The 21422-nt window shown below is 40.5% G+C and overlaps 2 protein-coding genes across 6 annotated transcripts in view; one reads left to right on the top strand and one right to left on the bottom strand.

The window, feature by feature from the left end:
• APAF1 (apoptotic peptidase activating factor 1) overlaps positions 1-5912 on the bottom strand; it is a gene marked incomplete at both ends in the record, with an annotated part of 88151 nt that extends 82239 nt beyond the window's left edge. For 3 of the 5 annotated variants that reach the window (XM_079714575.1, XM_079714577.1, XM_079714579.1), the window contains 3 exons: positions 4386-4583; positions 5457-5643; positions 5775-5912. In XM_079714575.1, coding sequence (XP_079570701.1) covers positions 4386-4583; positions 5457-5643; positions 5775-5912 — 523 coding nt within the window. The remainder of the gene's footprint in view (positions 1-4385; positions 4584-5456; positions 5644-5774) is intronic. The other 2 variants (XM_079714576.1, XM_079714578.1) reach the window with 1 other exon arrangement.
• A 3546-nt stretch (positions 5913-9458) lies between these two features.
• Positions 9459-21034, top strand: IKBIP (IKBKB interacting protein; the record flags this gene model as incomplete). The annotated part of the gene is made up of 3 exons (XM_079714597.1): positions 9459-9634; positions 15522-15639; positions 20198-21034. 3 exons carry the CDS (start codon positions 9459-9461, stop codon positions 21032-21034), a joined length of 1131 nt encoding a protein of 376 aa, XP_079570723.1.
• Between the last annotated feature and the right edge of the window lie 388 nt (positions 21035-21422).

Genomic DNA, 21422 nt, shown 5'->3' with positions numbered 1-21422 from the left:
TGTACTGGAGGTACCCCATGGAGGGTAGCAATCAGGTGTAACAAATAATATGTACATACAACAAGGATAAATCTTAAAAACATAGTATCAAGTGAGATAAGAAACAGAAGAAAATAATTAACACTTTAACATTTATGCAAATTTAAAATATTTACATAAACATTTTACAAGAAAACATACATTACACATACATTTACAAAGAATATACAATAAATACATTAGAAAGATCGCCTATGGGGAGGTGTGATTCTGTGATTAAATATATATTTGGTTTTCATCACTCTTCCTGGCACACAGCTCTAATATCCTTGTAATTTCCCATATAAGAAGAGCCTTAGGGGCATCTTTTGTTATACTATTAGTTTTGTTCCTGATTCCTGAAATAGCTCCAGGGTATAAAAGTGAAATGGTGTCTTACATTATTCATATAACAAGCCCCTTTTAACCACACCTGAGTTTCTGTTAATAAAGTGATTTCTGAAAAGCCCCTAGATAACCTAAGGATAGGGGCTGGTTACCAGAGGAACCAACTCCTTGATTAGAGTTGGAACTTTCAGCCCCACCCTCCAGACCTCCAGAGGACAGGGAACTGAGTGGCTGGAGATTGAGTTCAATCACAAACGGCCAATGATTTAATCAATCATACCTACATAATGAATGAAGACTCCATAAAAAAACCAAAAGGGCGAGATTCACAGAGCATCTGGGTTGCTGAACACAAGATGTAGGAAGAGTGATACACCCAAATTGAGCACGGAAGCTCTACACCCCTTCCCACATACCGTGCCCCATGCATCTCTTCCATGTGGCTGTTCCAGAGTTTTATCCTTGTATAATAAACCAGTAATCTAATAAGTATAGTTGTCAGAAGCACAGGTAACAAACAACCTGGACTGGCAACTGGCATATGAAGGGGTTAGGGGGCAGTCTTGTAGGACTGAACCCTTAACCTATGGGATCTGATGCTATCTCCAGGTAGATAGTTTCAGAAGTGAGTTAAACCACAGGACACCCAGCTCGTGTTGAAGAATTGCTGGATGTGTGGAAAACTCACACATCTGGTGTCAGAAATGAAGTACTGTTGTAGTTGAGTAAAGGAAACACATAGGAGGAGTGTGTTTTCCTTTAGAGGAGGGAAATGAGAATGGGAAATTTTTAAAAGGAAATAAACACAGCAAGAAGCTAAGTCTTAGATAGACCTAATAGGATAATGGGCTATAAACTAATATGGGGCTTCCCTGGTGGCGCAGTGGTTGAGAGTCCGCTTGCCAATGCAGGGGACATGGGTTCGTGCCCCGGTCCAGGAAGATCCCATGTGCTGCAGAGCGGCTGGGCCCATGAGCCATGGCCGCTGAGCCTGCGCGTCCGGAGCCTGTGCTCCGCAACGGGAGAGGCCACAGCAGGGAGAGGCCTGCGTACCGCGGAAAAAAAAAAAAAAAAAAAAAAAAAACTAATATGATTTACTCAATCTTCTGTACTTGAGATCTCACAAAAGCTTATAAGGGATATGAATTAAGCTCATTATGCACTGGACAATTGCTAGTATCTCTGGCATTTTCTCAAAACAAAGTGGTGAAAATCTATTCCGAGACCACATTTATACAATATGATTCCTGGCTAATTAATTCCATAAGTTGTTGGTCAATTTTAACCCCTAAAATTGAAAATTCACCTCAATAATATAGAGCAGTTTAAACTGATTTAAAGAGCACATTTTAGGGTTTCCCTGGTGGTGCAGTGGTTGAGAGTCCACCTGCCGATGCAGGGGACACGGGTTCGTGCCCCGGTCCGGGAAGATCCCACATGCCACAGAGTGGCTAGGCCCGTGAGCCATGGCCACTGAGCCTGTGCCTCCGGAGCCTGTGCTCCGCAACGGGAGAGGCCACAACAGTGAGAGGCCCGCGTACCACAAAAAAAAGAAAAAAGCACATTTTAACCCTATAAATTGGTATATTATAAATACATAGTTTAAAGGAAATTCATCACTATATTGAAAGGAAGACCATTTCTTCACACTAAAGAAATTTAAACCAATTTTATCCTGAAATATCCTTGGTGATCAACTTTGCAGGAGAGGGGAAAAAAAAAAGTGAATAAATAAATAAATCCTTAGCCCTGAAATGTGCATGGCTCTGAGTCTGATGAAACTTCTCTACAATGACGAAGGAGAAAAACCAGGGCTTAGGAATTAGGCCTACTTCTCACAAGAGTATGATCAATACTGTTAACAAGGGCTGTGAAGTATTAACTAAAACCAGGTGTGTACAACAGATGTGCCCTAGCCTCCAACTTTCTAAATCTCTCAGGTGCTTACTGTTTATTCTATTTATTTTGTCATCTTGTCATAAACTATCCTTTTTTTTTTTTTTTTTTGCGGTACACGGACCTCTCACTGTTGTGGCCTCTCCCGTTGCGGAGCACAGGTTCCAGACGCACAGGCTCAGCGGCCATGGCTCACGGGCCCAGCCACTCCGCAGCACGTGGGATCTTCCCGGACCAGGGCATGAACCCATGTCCCCTGCATTGGCAGGCGGACTCTCAACCACTGCGCCACCAGGGAAGCCTGTCATAAACTATCTTAATTGGTGATTATATATTGTAAACAAAAAAAAAGTTATTAAGCACTAGAAGTCAGGAACTATCTTTTTAAGTTCCCCAGAAAATGGATGGAGGCAACCAAAGACTGAGGAAGCTGTATAATAGTCCTGATAGGGAATACCCTGAGAACCTACCAGACTCATTAGGGTCAACAGTACACCTGCCAAATGTCCTAAACCCTCTTCTGCACCATATGTCCTTCCCCACTCCAGTAACTACCCAATACCCTTCCCACCTTCTCTACTCTCCCACCCTTGCCTAGTCAGTCTTGTAAACTTCTTTCTATTCTTCCTTCAAACTCCAGCTAAAATGTCATTTCAGGAAGCCTGTCTTGTTCATTTTCTTCCCCCAGACAGAAAGCTTCCTTCCTTTGTTCTAACTTTGTACCTTATACTTGTTTCTACTGTTCAATTTATCACACATGATGTAATTTGTTTGTATATCGGCCTCCCCTCCCCTACCAGACCGTAAGTCCTAAATTCCTTAGATGCACAGGCTTTTTGAATTAATTCCTAAATTCCTCCCCTAAATTCCTTAGATGCACAGGCTTTTTGAATTAATTCCTAAATTCCTCCCCTAAATTCCTTAGATGCACAGGCTTTTTGAATCCCTTTTGCCCCAAAACAGTGCCAAGATCCATTATAGGTTCTCAAGCATTTACTGAATACATGAATATCTGAAGCAAGGAAAATCAGTTGCCAGATGTCAAATGAATCTATAAAGCCTGCCTGCAAAAACCCATTGGTTGTTACAGTCAACTCCCAATTTTTCTTTTTCTTGAGATTACACATAAGATAAACAAGTTACTAAAGATTTTTATTTTTAAAGATAAGTAACTGATAGAATTAATTGCAGAAATGGAATTAATAGTTTATTTAATACAGATGCCAAATACATGGGAGAATCACCCACTGGGATGATTCTTATTGGAACCGACTTTCCACAATCTCCTTCCCTACAGCACTATGTGCAAAAACAGACACTCAATTGACAGGAAGCTGTAAGTCTAGTAGTGTTGAAAGTCAGGGATACAAGCTGGACAACCTTTCAAGATATTTTGTCAACCCTACAATTCCCCCAATTATTAAGATACAAGGCAACTAGCTTCATTCCATTGATAATAAGTGCCATCTGATAACACATGAATTTATTGGCCTGGCTAGTTAAGCCTGATTGTGACAGGCAGGGTAGAAAATAAAATTCAAATTCAATCACCTGTGGTAGGCAGAAAAATGCGCCCCCCACACCAGCCAATGATCTCCACAACCTATTCCACAGAACTTGTAAATATGTCACCTTACACAGTAAGAGGAACTTTGTAAATGCGATTAATTTAAGGATTTTGAGATGAGATTATCCTGGATTATCCAGTGGGCCCCATGTAATCACAAGGGCCCCTGTAAGAGGGAGGCAAGAAAGTCAGGGGAGGAGATGTGATGACAGAAGCAAAGACCAGAGAAGAGAGGATTTGAAGATGCTATGCACTGCCAGCTGTGAAAATGGGGAAAAGGACCATAAGTCAAGGGATGCAGGCCTCCTCTAGAAGCTGGGAAATGCAAGGAAAAGGATTCTCCCTAGAGCCTCCAAAAGGAACTAAGCACTGCTGACACTTTGATTTTAGCCCAGTAAGAGCTATTTTTTGTCTTCTGACCTCCAGAACTTCAAGATAATAAATTTGTGTTGTTTTAAGCCCCCAAAAGTTTTCGTAATTTATTACAGCAGCAACAGGAAACTAATGCAATGCCTAAACAATATCTTCTTAGTCAGCAATGGTAATCAAAACTTACCTTCTAAGACAGAATGATCTCGAACAGCTTCTGCAGCTAATACAGACTTCCCACAACCTGCCATTCCATATATGGTGACCCATCCTGGTTCACCACTCAGTTTGAAGAGCTTCTGCTGAATTGCATTCACTAGCTTCCTCCTAGTAACAAAAACAACGGGCCTCTGTGGTACTCCACCTTCACACAGGACTGTCCTTACTGAAATCCAAAACAAAACAAGTATGAATGAAGAGAACTCTGAAATGGTTACTCAAGTAATACCATAAAAACCAAAGAGAGCAAGGCTGAGGTCTCAGCCTCAGAATTTCCAAGAGAAGAAAGAAAATGTGGCTAGCATATTAACTTCAACTTTGATTTCTCAGAACACCCAGAACGAAAGCAAGCATATACCTCTCAAGATGACTAAAGACAATGAAAATCTCCATCTGTATCTGCCCTTATTCACCCTATTCCTCCCTGACTCTCCAATCTTTTTCTCATACTAAAGACTGAGAAGAGAGTGTAAAGGAAAGAATATGGAATTGCTTTCAAGAACACGGATTTCTAAAGATTCTTATTCTTTCCTATGCTTGAACTTGATAAACACAAAACTGAAGAACTTAAAGGACTATAAATTGCCCTATTATCTCTAAAAATTATGGTATGTATATTATTACCTCAGCAGTAGATAGTTCATGGGCAAGGAAATGAGAGAGGTAACACAGATGCAAATAAAAATATTTGAATTGGGGCTTCCCTGGTGGCGCAGTGGTTGCAAGTCTGCCTGCCGATGCAGGGGACACGGGTTCGTGCCCCAGTCCGGGAAGATCCCACATGCCGCGGAGCGGCTGGGCCCGTGAGCCATGGCCGCTGAGCCTGCACGTCCGGAGCCTGTGCTCCGCAACAGGAGAGGCCACAGCAGTGAGAGGCCCGCGTACCGCCAAAAAAAAAAAAAAATTTGAATTGGAAAATGATAATTTTTTCACATACATGATTCAGTGAACTGATCAGTCTCTCTAGCAGATTTCATCTACAATAAGACAAAACTGCAGCAACGGAACCTTTATGATAGAAAGTATCATGGATACAAACCATATGAAGTTATTCCAACTGAATCTTTGCCATTGGAAGAAGAGATGACAGGAATGCCACCATGGAGAAGGCTGGCAAGATCTTTATACCCTTCATGTAGCAGAGCATTGTAGAATGATATATAGGAATAATTATCTTTTTCAAGTATCGTTTTAATTAGCATAGCTGCTCGTTGCCGTTGGGTGGGCTAAAAAAAAAAAGTAGTTTAGTATACTACAAAGAATATATTTGCAACATAAATTAGTGGAGACCAGTACAAGTTTTGAAATAAATTCTAAAAATTTTTAAGAAAGCATAGACTGCCTCAAAGGGCTTTACCTCATTTTTTACTTTTTCCTCCTCCGACACTGTTAAAACTCCATTACTAATCATGTGATCCATGATGTAGGATGTTTTGATGTCCCTTTCCAGGGCTTCTCTATGTTGAAGCAAACAATTTCGAGCTTTTGCATCCATCCTCCCTCAAATTTTTCCTCCTCTGTCAACCATGAGCTACAGGCAAACATCAAAATATTTGTCAAGCCAATAAAGACATGAAAAGATGTATAACCTCACTGGTAATGAAAAAATGTAAAGAAAATAAGACTTCTTTTGCAAAGATTTTTTTTCCTATTTATTTTAACAGAGTTTATTTAAACTCTCCTACGTGTCCGCCCACAGAAAGGAGAACGGAAGGGGGACGCCGAAAAGAAAACGAGCAGGCTGTCTGCACTGGTCACTCTGTCCTCCCCTGGGCTTCATCTATGTCCTGGCTTTCCCCACTGGACTTTCATCAGCCAGACATGCAAAGACTTCTTTTAAATAAACAAAATCTAATGCTTTCAAAGGTGTGAGGTAATGGGTATTCTTTTAAGATACCTGAGGAGAGTACAAAGTGGATGCAACTTTTCTGGAAGGCTATATAAGGTAAGATGTGTTTAAAGTAAGCATTCTCTTTAACCCAGAAATCCCGCTTCTAGGAATTTACCTCAGAGAGATATTCATATATGTATGCAAAAATATCCACAAAAAGGGTTAATAGAGAGTGTTTAGGTAAGATAAAAATATTAAAACAACCTAAATGCCCATCATTCGGAGTATGGATTAAAAAATTAGAGGATGTACATAAGATGGAATATTATATAGCCATTTAAAATAAGACATCTCCATGTACTGACACGGAAAGGTGCTCATGACACATCACTGATTGAAAAAAATTTAAATATGATACCATGTAGAGTACAAAATATGTGTTGGTCTCGTATAAATGCATAGAGAGATGTTTAGAAGTCTGTTCAACAAAATGTTTGGGTTACTTCCAAGTAGCAAGATTTGGGGGGAATTTTCCCCCATTCTTTTTTCTTCTTTTCTGTACTGTCTTAATTTTTTTTCAATACACATTATCATTTGTACAATTTTAAAACTTCCTTTAAGATTTTATAAACAATGGTCATACTAAAGTCCTAATATTTATAAACTACTTGATTTCTTTACCATCATTAAGACTAAATAGAGCATTCTTGGTATTGAGTATTAGTTCTCACTCAAGATGGGTGTCAGCTGGTAGGTCTTCATTGATAAACACATTTCTCATGTGCTTACTCCACTAATTTTTCAGCTGAGCTGCTAACTATGACAAAGCAACAGAAAATATCCTCTGATGTCATTTCTTAGACTAGGAGGACACAAAGAATAATACTCTTCACAGTATAATACTCTAAGTTCCTACTGACTTTATTTCAAATATGATGCAAATTTTTCAATAGGTATAAAACCCAGATCAGAACATTTGCAAGTTTTTAAACAGAATCTATCCAATGTAATACAGTGAGTGTCTAAATGCGTTTATTTATATACTCATTCAATAAACATTTGAGCCCCTCCTATGTGTCAGGCCCTGAATCTACAGAGATTAAATCATACCCCTAAAGGAATTCACAATCTGGTAGGAGAGTAAAATACAGATAATTATAATGTGATGTACTAAGCGCCAAGAGATAAGCACAAGTAATTTTGAGCACACAGAGGAGCAATAATCAGTAAGCTTCATTAATCAATAATCAATAATGACTATAAAAAGTACCACCGAATGTGTCACTTTCAAACACAGGTAAATAGAGCATTTGCCTATGCTTGTCAAGGTTCACAAAATGCCCAGTACTGGCATGAAACTGATTGATAAAAGAAAAAGTTATGGTTAGGATCAAGGCTACATTTTTAAATGTTAGTGTTTTTATGATCTCAAGTTAAACATAAAACGTCCCGGGCTTCCCTGGTGGTGCAGTAATTAAGAACCCCCCTGCCAATGCAGGGGACACGGGTTCGAGCCCTGGTCGGGGGGAATTCCACATGCCGCAGAGCAACTAAGCCCGTACGCCTCAACTACTGAGCCTGCGCTCTAGAGCCCGTGCGCCACAACTACCCAGCCCGTGTTCCACAAGAGAAGCCAACGCAATGAGAAGCCCGCACACAGCAACAAAGACCCAATGCAACCAAAAATAAATAATAAACTAATTAATTTTTAAAAATCATATTAAAACATAAAAGTCCCTTAATTTTTCAGTAATAAAACTCTATTTGACAAAACAAAAATGAACTTTTTAGCTTTTGTCCAATAGCTAAGGCAATAGACACACTCTGACCACCTGAAACTAGTTTCCAACTTTACCTAGCCCTATTAAAACTAAAGACGTTAAGTTTTAGACATTTTTTAACTCTGCACACATTTAGATATTCTGAACAAATTCTCAGTGTCCCACCTTTCGTAACCACATCAACATGTAAAGTCAGGGCTCTCCAGGCTTGTGAAATACAAAGGACAATTTCATCCAGGAAAACCGTAATAGTTGACCATTTCCTCTTTAGATAATTTCACTTCCTGGTACAGTATCAGAATGATTAATAATAATTCCTTGACCCAGAATTCTGAGTCTCTAAAATCGACTACTGAACCTCCGAAGAACCGGGTTCGGGGAGAAAAGCGAGGCGCAAAGTTACCCAAACCTTCGCACCTGGGTCTTCACTGGGAAGAGAAGCCCTGCAAGGACAGACCGGAAAATCAAGGTAGGGGTGAGTGGAGGCAACGGGACTTCCGAAAGGAAATTCGGGGCTCGGGCCACAGCCCGGGGGCAGGTCGGGGCCTCACAGGTGTCTCACCTGGGCCTCCGCAGCCGGGGGACTCCTGAAGACCCCCGGGAACCTCCGACCTGCGGAGGAGGCGTCACCCCCGCAGGCAGCCCACGCAGTCCCGAGGCGCCGAGGTGAGTATTCCAACCCAGACACAAAGGAAGGAGGGCCACTCGGACTGTCGTTCCTTCCCTCCCGCTGCAGTTGCACGCGGGCGGGAGCCCGGAGCCACTCCGGACGCCGCCGCGTCTACTTCAAGTCCTTGCGGGTCGCTGACAGCCCAGACGCCTCACCTCCGGCTCCCTCACCCCTTCTACCCAGGAATAAAGCCAGCCTCTCCGCCTCAGAACCGTGGAGCAGTCAAAACCCGCCAGTCCGCCCCGCTGGGACAACGCGGGCCCTCGCATGCCAATAAACACACCCAGAACCCCTCCAGGCGGCCGTCGCCGCGCGCGCTCCGGCTCCAGCTAGCGTCCGCGCGCACACAAAAAAGCCTCCGCCGCACCAACTGGGGCGTGCCTCGCTCCAACGAAGGGCGGACCGAGGCGGCGGCGCGCTCGACGTGACGCGCGCTGCCCCGCCCCGCCCTCCCCGCGTTCCGGCGGCTTGCAGACGCCTGGGAGTCACGGTTTCCTCGCTTTTGCAGTGTTAACGGCAGTTTACGGAAGTAGGATTGCCGCCTACCCCAGCTGGAGGAACTAGAAAGCGGGTGGCTGGGAGACGCTGTGGAGCAGCGAGAATGGCCGGGAGAGGAAGGGGGCTGGTTTCTGGGCGGTGCCAAGTCTGAAACGGGGCGCGGTTACCGCCGAGCCTTCCCGCGGAGGCTGTAGAGGCCACGTCCCACTACCCCAGGGTGAAGAGGCAGCCCCGGGTTTGTCATTCTCAGGACCTCCAGACATGTCTGAGGTGAAGAGCCGGAAGAGGTCGGCGCCCAAGGGAGCCCCAGCGGAGCCTGGGAAGCGAAGCGAGGGCGGGAAGAGCCCCGAGGGTCGGGGCGGTGGAGGCGGGGGCTGGGCGGACCCCCGGACCGGCGTGAGCCTTCTGTCGCTGGGGACGTGCCTGGGCCTGGCCTGGTAAGTGGTCCGAGGCCGCCCGGTGTCCGGCCTCCCGTGGTCGCCCTCTCTTCTCGGGGTCCCGCGTCTGTCCCGGCCCCGCCCGGCTCGGCGTCCCGCTAACCTCTAGCCCCCACGCATGCGGCTTCTGTTCCTCAGCATCGACCCCAAGGAAGGGACGGCCCAACCTTTATTTTAACTTTCGCTCGTTTCTCGTAATTTATTTTGCTTTTGTACTGCTGGCGTGCCTCGATCGCCCAGCTGAAGCTGAGGCCAAGGTTTGGGAACGTCAACCATTAAGAAATGCAGATTCGGCCAAATTTCATTAAGCGCCTGTACAGGACAGAAGCATTCCCGTTTTTAGAACCCGTTACTTCCTGTCGGCTGTGCATTTGGGACAAATTTGCCCCACCCCATAAATGCCTAGTGGCAACGTTTGCAACCTTAAAAGAATTCATTATGATCTTAAAGCAACAAACGTTCATGATAATATCAAGTTTTGGAAGATAGCTCATATTTTGGTTATTGTGCATGCGTTAAGTCTGTTCCTAAGTTACAGATTGAGTTTTAGTACAACACTTTTGTTCACCTGATAGTTTTTAAACCAAGCGAATAGCGATATATTGATGTCATAGGAAAGATGAATATTAAGAAATAACCTTAAAACCAACTTATTTTGTTTTCCTCAATCATATTCTTTAGGATTAACCTATTTCGTTTTAATAACAAGACTGACTCTTTAGAGTTCCCCTCCATTTTCACTGATTTTTGAAGTATTTAGCTATTTATCTTCAAGAATTGGATTTTAGAAGCAACCCTCGATGTCCTCTCATCTAGAACATTTTTTCCTCTTTTTGGCTGCGTTGGGTCTTCGTTACTGCGCGCGGGCTTTCTCTAGTTGCGGTGAGCGGGGGCTACTCTTCATTGTGGTGCGCGGGCTTCTCATTGCCGTGGCTTCTCTTGTTATGGAGCACGGGCTTTAGGCACACGGGCTTCAGTAGTTGCGGCATGCGGGCTCAGTAGTTGTGGCTCGCGGGCCCTAGAGCGCAGGCTCAGGAGTTGTGGCTCATGGGCTTAGTTGCTCTGCAGCATGTGGGATCTTCCCGGACCAGGGCTCGAACCCGTGTGTCCCCTGCATTGGCAGGTGGATTCTTAACCACTGCGCCACCAGGGAAGTCCTAGAACATTTTTGATGCTAGTAAATTTTGAAGTATACTTTACTGATGACTCATCCTCAGTCAATAAAAGATTTGTTACAATAAAGTGAAATGTTGATTATTAAATATTCTCTTCAAAAAGAGATAAATTGTTATTTTACTAATATATTTGTTTCTGGAATATTTTGATCTTAAAAGAATAAATGTACAGAATTTACTGTTTTAAATAAACTGCTTTTTTGTCTTAAATTGCATGACCTTCTTCAGGTAAATCAAAAACTTTGTGTTGGGAAAGTTATTCAGTACTAGAACTTAGTAGGCTAAAATATATATGTTGCTTCTTTCTAGAACCTAATACAACTGGTTTTAGTTACTGAATTTGTTAATTCTCATCCAAGATTCATATTCATATGAGATAAATTACATCAGAAAATGCTCAACTTTTCAATAATTTAGTTACTGTCCTGGGAAAACACACTAACAGGAATCTATAAAGGAAAACAACTGTTGAAAAGCAGACACTTCAGCTCAGGAATTTACTGTTAGTGCCTGCTGTAAAGATACAAACAAGTTATATTCAAGTAGGAAGATTTTATTTGAACTGTGTCTTTGCAAAATAATAAAACAATGCTCAAACATTATTTCTAAAATGGGCAGATTCAATGATTGTTATTAAATGACTTAATTGCTGTTGTGAAATCTTTTGTGACAAGAGTTGAAGTATAAATACTTTGGTCACTATAGCAAATATGTATTCGTGGTAAATTTGGGAATTTTCTAAATAAAATGCAAACATTTAGCATCTCAAAATACGAAAAAGCACACTGGAATTATAACTAAGCCACTGACATTTTTACCACTAGGATTAGCACCTAAAGATTGGTCTATCAAATCTTTTTGCATGCTATTGTACTGACACTGTTCTGGTTGTTAAAATACAAAATCGACTATATGTGCCTAAATACAGCTTAGGAGTACTCTAATTTTGTCTGATTAAGTTAGGGCAGAGATTTGAACCCTTGCACTGTCCGAGGTTGATTTCAAGGCATCACTATTTCAGTATCTTCAAACCATTAGTCTTTGGATCCTTGTTTGGAAAATAAACAGGGATAATGCAACAAAAGGGTGGTACTTGAACATCTTCACTCTATTAAACAAAGTCCTGATAATCATCTGTCAGCTTGACAATAAGATGTTGGAGATAACAGTTGCCCAGAACTATAGGGCCTGAGTATTGGTTTGCATACGTCATTTATAAACTCTTTAAGGAAATTTTCCATGTAAGAGATTGAAGACATTCTGCTTTCAAAAAGTTTTTTAAAGTTATGAAGGTACTAAACAAGACAAAACCTTAAAAGCTTATTACATAGAAATTTAGTCAACTAGAAGTTCCATTGTGAAACTTTTAAAGTTTCTTCTGGAAATTTCAACAGATTTTTTAATTGCCTTTATAAAAGTTTGTCATGGCATTTGTGATAATTATGTATCAGAAGTCAAAAGCTCTTTAAACCATCAGATCATTCAGGGGTTTTTTTTCTCTATCTAATACAATTTTCTCTATAAATCATTTATACAGTAAAATCTTGGCTAACCCCATTTTTCAGCTTTTGTTGTTCGTGGAGTTTAATCTGAAAGACAGTTATCCTTTAATTACCTTGATTTTTTAAAATGGAATATGGTCTGTGTGTTCCTGAACTTTCAGTATTATGCTGAAAATGAAGTTGCTGTATGAAACATACAGCTAAATGGGTACTGACTCTTTCTCGTTACTAAGTTGAAACAGAGCCAGAGAAAAATCCTGTATATATAAATCCTCCATCAGCTGTCTGACATCTAGGCCTCCTAAAGGAGCTATGCAGAGACAAGACTCCAAGGAAATGCATGGTTTATTCCCACAGGGCCCTGAATCTATATGAGTTCTCTGTAAACTGCAATGGATTATGAAGAAGTCAGGAAGATTCCCTTTGTAAAGCCTACACTAAGGTGGCCAATTAATCCGGGTCCTTTTCTCCTACATCCATACCTTCAAGATCTTTACCTATGATAGTGAAAAGAGGGCCCAAAACAGGGTAAGAGAATGCTTCTTTTCCTATTAGTGGGTCTCATCCATTCACTTCATCTTTTGTTTGCTATAAACCCAACCCTGGTTCAAAGTGTGACAGGCCTGGGGCTTCCATCAAGTGTTAAGTAGAAGGGAGCCCTGATCCATTTTACTACTCTACGCTTGTCAGAGGAATGGGAAAAGCAGCTGTGCAAAGCAATTCAAAAGAAAGGGCCAAGGTACGTAAAGAGAATAGTTGACGTTTTATGTTCAAGGCATTTTAAGAGCTTTATTAATATGAACCTGTTTAATCTCTACAACACCCTATGAACTAAGTAGTTTTATCCCCACTTTGCAGATGAGGAAACTAGCAAAGGTAAGTTAAATAACTTGCCCAAGGTGCTTGTACAGCTAGTAAATGGCAGAGCCAAAGTTGCCTAGCTTCACATTCAACCAGTATGATATGCTGCCTACCTTTGATATTAATCCAAAAAGAGGCCAAGACCCTAGAAATAGAAATCCCTAGTCCAGAATTGTTTATAATCCTTTCTCCTCCTAGAAGCTGTAGCCCTTAGCAGACCCTAATTGTTGTCTCATCTAAACGAAGGAAGATAGGGAGTAAGGAGGTCTTGAACTGCTCCTGTTAGAAAATGCCTCTGACTCACAAAAAGGAAACAGCACCTTGGGCATAATCTGGATGCCAGTTTCAAAAATTAGTGTTTCACAGTTGAAACCACCTTCTCTCAGTGTACATTTTTGGCTTCTAGAAGAATCATCCTCTTCCTTAATGTTAAATGAGTTAATATTTATAATGCACTTAGAATAGTGTCTGGCAGTTCTAAGTGAAAATAAAACATGTATTTTAACTCAGCATCATACAGACCACTGTTGATTATTTTCATTACTAGCACTAAGTAAACTTTATACTTGTTTTTTCTTTTATGCACTATTCATATATAGAAATGGTGAATTTTATTTTTTTATTTTGGTGAGAAGCTAGCCATGAAAAAAACTCTATAAATTATCATCAGAGATGGTCACTAATATGATACAGTTTTCTTCAAGCTTTTCCTTAATATTTGAATTTTGAAGAGAAGTGTGGAGATAACATTAAAAAGATTAAATAAAACAGAAAGTCCTGTAATGAATTTTTGTGGATCAACCTTCATAAAAAATTCCTCTTATAATAATGATTTTATTCTAAATGAACACACTGATCTATAGGATAAACCCATGAGGTTAACACTGGAGTAATGGATGATAAAACTAGTTCCTGAAATTAGACATTTCTTTAGACCATCTTTCTCCTTCATCTCTGTCTGCTGGTCCCTAAAAGCCAAGAATGAAATAGCCAATCAGAAAAGAATTGTCTACACATCCTTCTTTGAAATTAGGATAATAGTGTTTTCTAATAACGAGAAGTTTTGTTTAAAAGTTCATATTAACACACAGGAGAAGTCAATCTGTACTAATTATGTAACCTGGGCTTACTTAATTCACTGTTATCTCATAGAATAAACATTAGCCATCATCAAAAGAAATTTCATCCAACATTGTAAACATTTGTTTAAAATGCAAATACTCCATTTTAGTTTTGGACAGTTTTATAAACAACAGTTAGCCTAATGATATTTATGAGTTTGATTCAGTCACCTCTCCGTTGAGTTCTGAATCTAAATGTTTGTCTTTCAGTGGAAGTCATTTTTACAATAAAGTGTCAACTGTCGTTGTCATCTTGGCTGGGAGATTTGAAAATTTACAATATCTAAGTCACATCCCAAACCAATTAAGTCAGAATTTCTGTGGTAAGACCCAGGCATTACACCTTTTTAAAGCTACCAGGTAAGGGCTTCCCTGGTGGCGCGCCGTGGTTAAGAATCCGCTTGCCAGTGCAGGGGACACGGGTTCGTGCCCCGCTCCAGGAAGATCCCTCATGCCGGGGAGCAACTAAGCCCGTGCGCCACAACTACTGAGCCTGCACTCTAGAGCCCGCGTGCCACAACTACTGAGCCTGCGTGCCACAACTACTGAAGCTCGCGCGCCCAGAGTCCATGCTCCGCAACAAGAGAAACCACGGCAATGAGAAACCTGCGCACCGTAGCAAAGAGTACGCCACGCTCACCGCAAGTAGAGGAAGCCGGCGTGCAATAACGAAGACCCAACAGCCAAATAAATGAATTTTTTTCTTTAAAGAAGAATCTGCCTTCCAATGCAGGGGACATGGGTTCCAGCCCTGGTCGGGGAAGATCCCACATGCCGCAGAGCAACTAAGCCCGGGCACCACAACTACTGAGCCTGCGCTCTAGAGCCCGCAAGCCACAGCTACTGAAGCCCACGCGCCTACAGCCCGAGCTCTGCAACAAGAGAAGCCACCGCAGTGAGAAGCCCACGCACTGCAACGAAGAGTAGCCCCCGCTCGCCGCAACTAGAGAAAGCCCGGGCGAAGCAACGAAGACCCAACGCAGCCAAAAATAAAAATAAATAAATTTTTAAAATTTAAAAGTAAAGCTGCCAGGTGACTCCAATATGCAGTGAAGCTGTTGAACCACTGGACAGCGTATTCACTCCTCGCTTCTTATAAAAGCTGCCACTACCTATACCAGAATTTATGTTGTCCTTACCAGAAGTGGGCATAAAATACTGCTTTAACATCCGAACTTAAATGGGTTTGAGTTAGGAAGTAGTGACTTTTTTTTTTTCCCTTTTTCAGGTTTGTATTTCAGCAGTCGGAAAAGTTTGCAAAGGTGGAAAACCAATACCAGTTACTGAAAATGGAAACCAACGAATTCCAAGGGCTTCAAAGTAAAATCAGTTTAATTTCAGAAAAGGTAATTATTAATTGGCATATTTGGGGAGATTTTATCGTTTTTCTTCCCCATTGCCACCCTTCTACCCCAGTTGATAAATTCTTTTTTCCTGCCTTTTAGACCATTACTACTTTAACTCTCACTGGTTTTCCTACTTCTTCACATCCTCCCTTTAATCCAACTTAGTCTTAGCTTACATTTCAAAAGGACAAGAATTTTCTAATATATGACAAATGTTATTGTTTAAAAAGACCAATATTGTCATATTGACGTGACCTCAATTTTCTATTTAAATATCAAGTATCTAGAGCACTGAAAATATTATTGATTTTTAGATATAAAATTAAAATAGGAGTAGCACTTTTTGGACTAAGATCCATCAGTTTTTTTTCTTTATTTCCACTTGGTAAGCATATATATTCATATGCATGTAAGAATGACTAACCTAAAATAAATATTGATTTTTATAGACAAATGAAAATCCATGTCTATGTTGTGTTTCGTCAAGTTGCAAATACAAGTGCATTACTACTGTGATTCTTAGAAATGTGAGACAGATAAAAAATTTTTAACTACCACATGTCTCAGGAGGTCAGCTGCACCCAATAAGTCATCATGTGGGCCTTGTCTGGCTACCCGAGACCAAGCTATCATTGGGAAACATGGCTTGTTTGTTCCTTTGTTCATCACTGAGCCTTTACTCTGTGATAAGGTAGAAAAGGATTTGTGCTTGGCCCCAGGGTAAGCAAAGATGTTGCAAAAATAGATAGAAATGAAATAGACGGCCTAAGTCCCTGCAGCCTGATGCACAGAATAAGCCTGTAATCCCCAAGAAGAGAAGAGTCATGGATTAAAATTATCCCTTACACATGCCAGTGAATTCCATGGAGGGTGAGTTTAGAGGCCTCTGGGAAGGTGCTGCAAGAGTTGGTATTTTGACCTAGGGCTCAGGTTGGAAACTGATTGTAGTTATCGAAAGCCCTCTAATCAGAGCAAAGGTAATGACAGAAAAAATTCCAGGAGATAGAAACTTCATGTACTTAAATGCTATTGAAAACAAATTTTGAAGAAAGATTTCCTTTTTAAATGAGCATTTTGGCAGCAATTAAAATGCTTTTAGTGAATCTCTGCCTTGCAAGCTTGGAACCTGGTAAGGAGGACAAAGATTTAAATCAAAGATTATGATTAGAATTTGAAGTCAAATATTACAGGAGATTAGAGCCTGGCCTGTCGGCTATCACTCTCAGTATCTCTCCCCAGTAGCCCTCTAGTTTCCCTCTTCTAATATCTAATTACTCCTAAGCAGCTGTAAGATGGAACACTGCCCTAAGGGTTGTTTTTTTTTTGGCTGCGTTGGGCGTTTGTTGCTGTGCGCAGGCTTTTCTCTAGTTGCTGCAAGTGGGGGCTACTTTTCATTGTGGTGCACGAGCTTCTCACTGTGGTGGCTTCTCTTGTTGCGGAGCTCAGGCTCTAGGCGAGCAGCGGCCTTCAGTAGTTGTGGCACACGGGCTCAGTAGTTGTGGCTCACGGGCCTAGTTGCTCCGCGGCATGTGGGATATTCCCACACCAGGGCTCAAACCCGTGTCCCCTGCGTTGGCAGGCGGATTCTCGAACACTGTGCCACCAGGGAAGTCCCTGTCCTAAATTTTTTGTATTAAATCTACAGTTTGGTAGACTGAGAATGTAAACCTAAGGGCTTCTCCATGCATAAATTAAAATATTCATTTTTTTCTTACTTTCCACTATGTGGCCAATTTTATAATAGGCAATGTTTTCAATAAAACTCATATAGATTAAAAAAATGCTTTTGTAAGCAACAAGGATGTATTTTATGGCACAGGCAAATATAGCCATTTGTTTGCAATAACTTTAAATGGAGTATAATCTGTAAATCTATGTTGTACACTTGAAACTAATATAAGAGTGTTAATCAACTATACTTCAATTAAAAGTAAATAAATAAATGCCTTTGAAGCAGATAATTAAAATATCATCCTAGGATCCAAGAAATATTGTCTTCACATAGTTTGTTCTCTCCCAGTCTGCCCTAGGAGTAGTTTAACAATAGCTGCCTCTTTACAAAGCTGGCCCTAAAGGCCAGCTTAATGCAGTAGGAGGGGAAAACAACTAGACATGGGCTCTCATCATAACTGTGTGACTTTGGAAAAATCACTGTAACTTCTCTTGGCCTCTATTTCATCATTTATTAAATGAGAATATCAAGATTTGTGTAAGGATCAGATGAGATACAATATATATGCAAGCTCTTTGAAAACTTCCAAGCAGTAATAAATTTAAGATATTAACTTTTGTAAAAAATGAAGAACGCTTAGACTATAATGGCAGCCCATAAATGCTAGCTATTGTGGTGTACTAGTCACTTATTGTTTGCAGATTAAGTCTTGAGACCTTTGTTATCCTGAAAAGTTGATCTTATCATTGGAGTCTCCTGGGTTATACTGCCTCTAGGTTATAGTGATGCTCTGGTGAACAGCCTAAACAAGAAATTACCTTGGATTAAGATAAGCTTGTTGGGCTTCCCTGGTGGCGCAGTGGTTGGGAGTCCGCCTGCCGATGCAGGGAACACGGGTTCGTGCCCCAGTCCGGGAGGATCCCACATGTCGCGGAGCGGCTGGGCCCATGAGCCATGGCCGCTGAGCCTGCGCGTCCGGAGCCTGTGCTCCGCAGCGGGAGAGGCCACACCAGTGAGAGGCCCGCGTACCGCAAAAAAAAAAAAAAAAAAAAAAAGCTTGTCTCTGCAAAATGCTGCTAATAAGACAACTAAACATAACACTATTACCAATGTACAAGTATTTCTCATAGTTGGTGTTTTTAAAGGAACTTGTATTATAGCTACATGTATTCATTAAAAATAATTTTTAAACAAGGTTTCAGAGCGATACTGTTATGCATTGTTCCCAGCTATCACCTGGAACTGCTTCAGGTCCTGATTGGGGTGGACCCAGGAGGTTTCTGGCCATTCTTCTTCCTAAATATCAAGAAACATGTTCTTTATACCCTGAGATATGGGGACTACAAAAAGGCATAAAACATGGTCTCTTCCCCTAAGGAATTTAGAAGCTCTCATAGCTTCTCCTGGCTAATTCATCAGTATAGGGACTATACTGTATCTTTGTTTTTATATCCAGTGTCTAGCACAAGGTCTGGCACAGAGTGAACACTCAAGAATTCTTGAATTATATGCACTAAATGCCAAATAAGTTGCAAATATGTAATATGATAGATTCTACAGGAGTTCAGGCTCTCATGGCTAGGGTCATGGAAGAATGCTGCACTGAAAACCTGAGACCTGGTCTGAGCCTTGAAAGAAGGACAGAACTTAGCTAAACAAAGAGGAAGGAAGGCTAACATATAGAGAAGTTATGGAATTTGGGACTTCCTCCTAGAAGTGTTAGGAAACGTTAAGGGGTTTTTAATGTTGTACCACGATGTACATAGCAGTTTTTAAAACCTTAAATCTGGCTGTAGTGTGTAGGATGATTTAGAGGAAGTAACTAGAAGCAGCTATTAGATAATATTTCTGTAGTATTTTCCTTGATCATCGAAGTTCGGTTTGGATGCCCTGTGTAAGTGCTTCCATAGCTCTTTCCCTGTCACAGCGCATGTAGACTTCGCTTTCTCCCCAATTAAACTAAGCTGCTTAAGGGCAGAATTGTGTCTTGTACAGTATTATGTCTTCAACATAATGCTGCAAACATCTGATAAATTAATGATCATTTCTAGGCCTTCCTGTAGTCTCTAAGGCTGTTATCTTTGTGTGAGTATAGGCTAAGAAAGAGGTCCACAACCTGGTCCTTCTATATTCTAGACATTTTAGGAGATGCTAGGAGCTTACCATAATTTATAGACACTTAGAACACTTTACTGTTTGACATCAATTATCTCTGTAAACTGATTTTTTATTCACTTTTTGCCTTTGTGATTGTTATAAGATCTGATTCTGGTACCTTTTCTGCAAGAGGTCAGTCAACAATTTTTTTTTTTCAGGCAGAAAGTCTTCCAGAATCATAGAACTTAGGAAAGTTAACAAATTTTATAACTAAGTCAGTTTCTAAAAAGCCAAATAACTATTAAAATGACAGCTAATTTGCTTTCCATTAGAATAAAAAAGAAGGAAATGTGATATACTTCAGACTTCTTTAACATTATTTTTCTTTTGAATATCCCTCCATGAAAATGCACAAATATTTAGGATTATAAGTTCAGGTGTATACAGTTGGCCCTCCATATCTGTGGGTTCCCCACCCAAATATTACATGAGGGACTTGAGCACCCATGGATTTTGGTATCCACAGGAATACCAATGCCCCACAGGTGGATACCTAGGGATGCGGGACAACCGTATTTTTCTACCATAGTGCTAATCTATTAAATGTGTTTAAAACATGTTTTTAACAACTTAAATATGTAACAATTGTTTTTGTCTGTATGATTCTTATGTATTTGGATATTTTAGACATCTTCAGAATTTGAACTTGGCAAGTGATTGTTAAAGTTTGTTTCCCTAATATAAAAGTTATTAAGTAGCCTTGGGAATTGTTTTGTGTTATAAATGCAGCTTGCAACTACTGAAAGTATCCTGCAGGAAGCTACATCATCCATGTCTTTGGTGACCCAGTTTGAGCAGGAAGTATCCAGCCTCCAAAGTATCATGTATGACATTCAGAATAGTGAAGAGATGCTCACTCAAAAGATGCAAAGCCTTAATGAGAAATTCCAGAACGTTACAGATTTCTGGAAGAGAAGCCTAGAAGAAATGAATGTTAATACAGACATTTTCAAATCAGAATCAAAACATATACATTCTCAAGTTACTGCCCAAATTAACTCAGCTGAACAAGAAATAAAATTGCTCACTGAGAGGCTAAAAGATTTGGAAGATAGCACAGTAAGAAATATTAGAACTATAAAAAGACAAGAAGAAGAGGATCTTCTGCGCGTAGAGGAGCAGCTTGGCTCCGACACAAAAGCACTTGAAAAGTTAGAAGAGGAACAGCATGCTCTCTTTGCCAGAGATGAAGACCTGACTAATAAACTTTCCAGCTACGAACCCAAAGCTGAAGAGTGCAAGACGCAGTTGCCAACAATTGAAAGTGCTATTCGCTCTGTTCTCAGAGTCTCTCAGGATCTGATAGGGACAGAAAAAAAAATGGAAGACTTGACTCTTCAGATGTTTAATATGGAAGACGATATGCTGAAAGCAGTATCTGAAATAATGGAGATGCAGAAAACCCTTGAAGAAATTCAGTATGATAATAGCATATTAAAGATGCAGAATGAACTGGATGTTCTAAAAGGAAAAGTTCATGATTTTATAGTATATTCAAGTACAAGAGAAAAGGGGACTCCAGAAGAATATAATCTAGAAAATAAAGGAATTGATAGTGATTTTTGAACACACTACATTTATCCTGATGAACCACATTATTATACATAAACTGATTAGTTCCATGCTTTTGAGTTATTTTGATACGCCTCACTTTACCCTACATTATTGGAAAATAAGTGAGGTGTCCACACAAATGTGTTATCCAGAGAGTCAAAGCTTATCTTTTTAAGCAATAAAACTCATTTCATTTTCACCATTTTAAATAGAAACATTTCTAAAATATATATTTCTCTACTTTTTTGAAGCAATATACTTAATATTTTTAAATGTTTTTCTAATAATTAATGGACATTATTGTGAATTTTATCTGTCATATTGGACCCAAATATATTAATGTCCCTAGGAGCTATTGAGGGGTGTTTACCTCCTCACTCGACCCCAGTTTGCTATTTTT

Source organism: Hyperoodon ampullatus (genome assembly GCF_949752795.1).
Source record: "Hyperoodon ampullatus genome assembly, chromosome: 11".
In the NCBI taxonomy this organism is placed as follows: domain Eukaryota; kingdom Metazoa; phylum Chordata; class Mammalia; order Artiodactyla; family Ziphiidae; genus Hyperoodon; species Hyperoodon ampullatus.
This window is presented reverse-complemented; position numbering and strand designations above follow the sequence as displayed.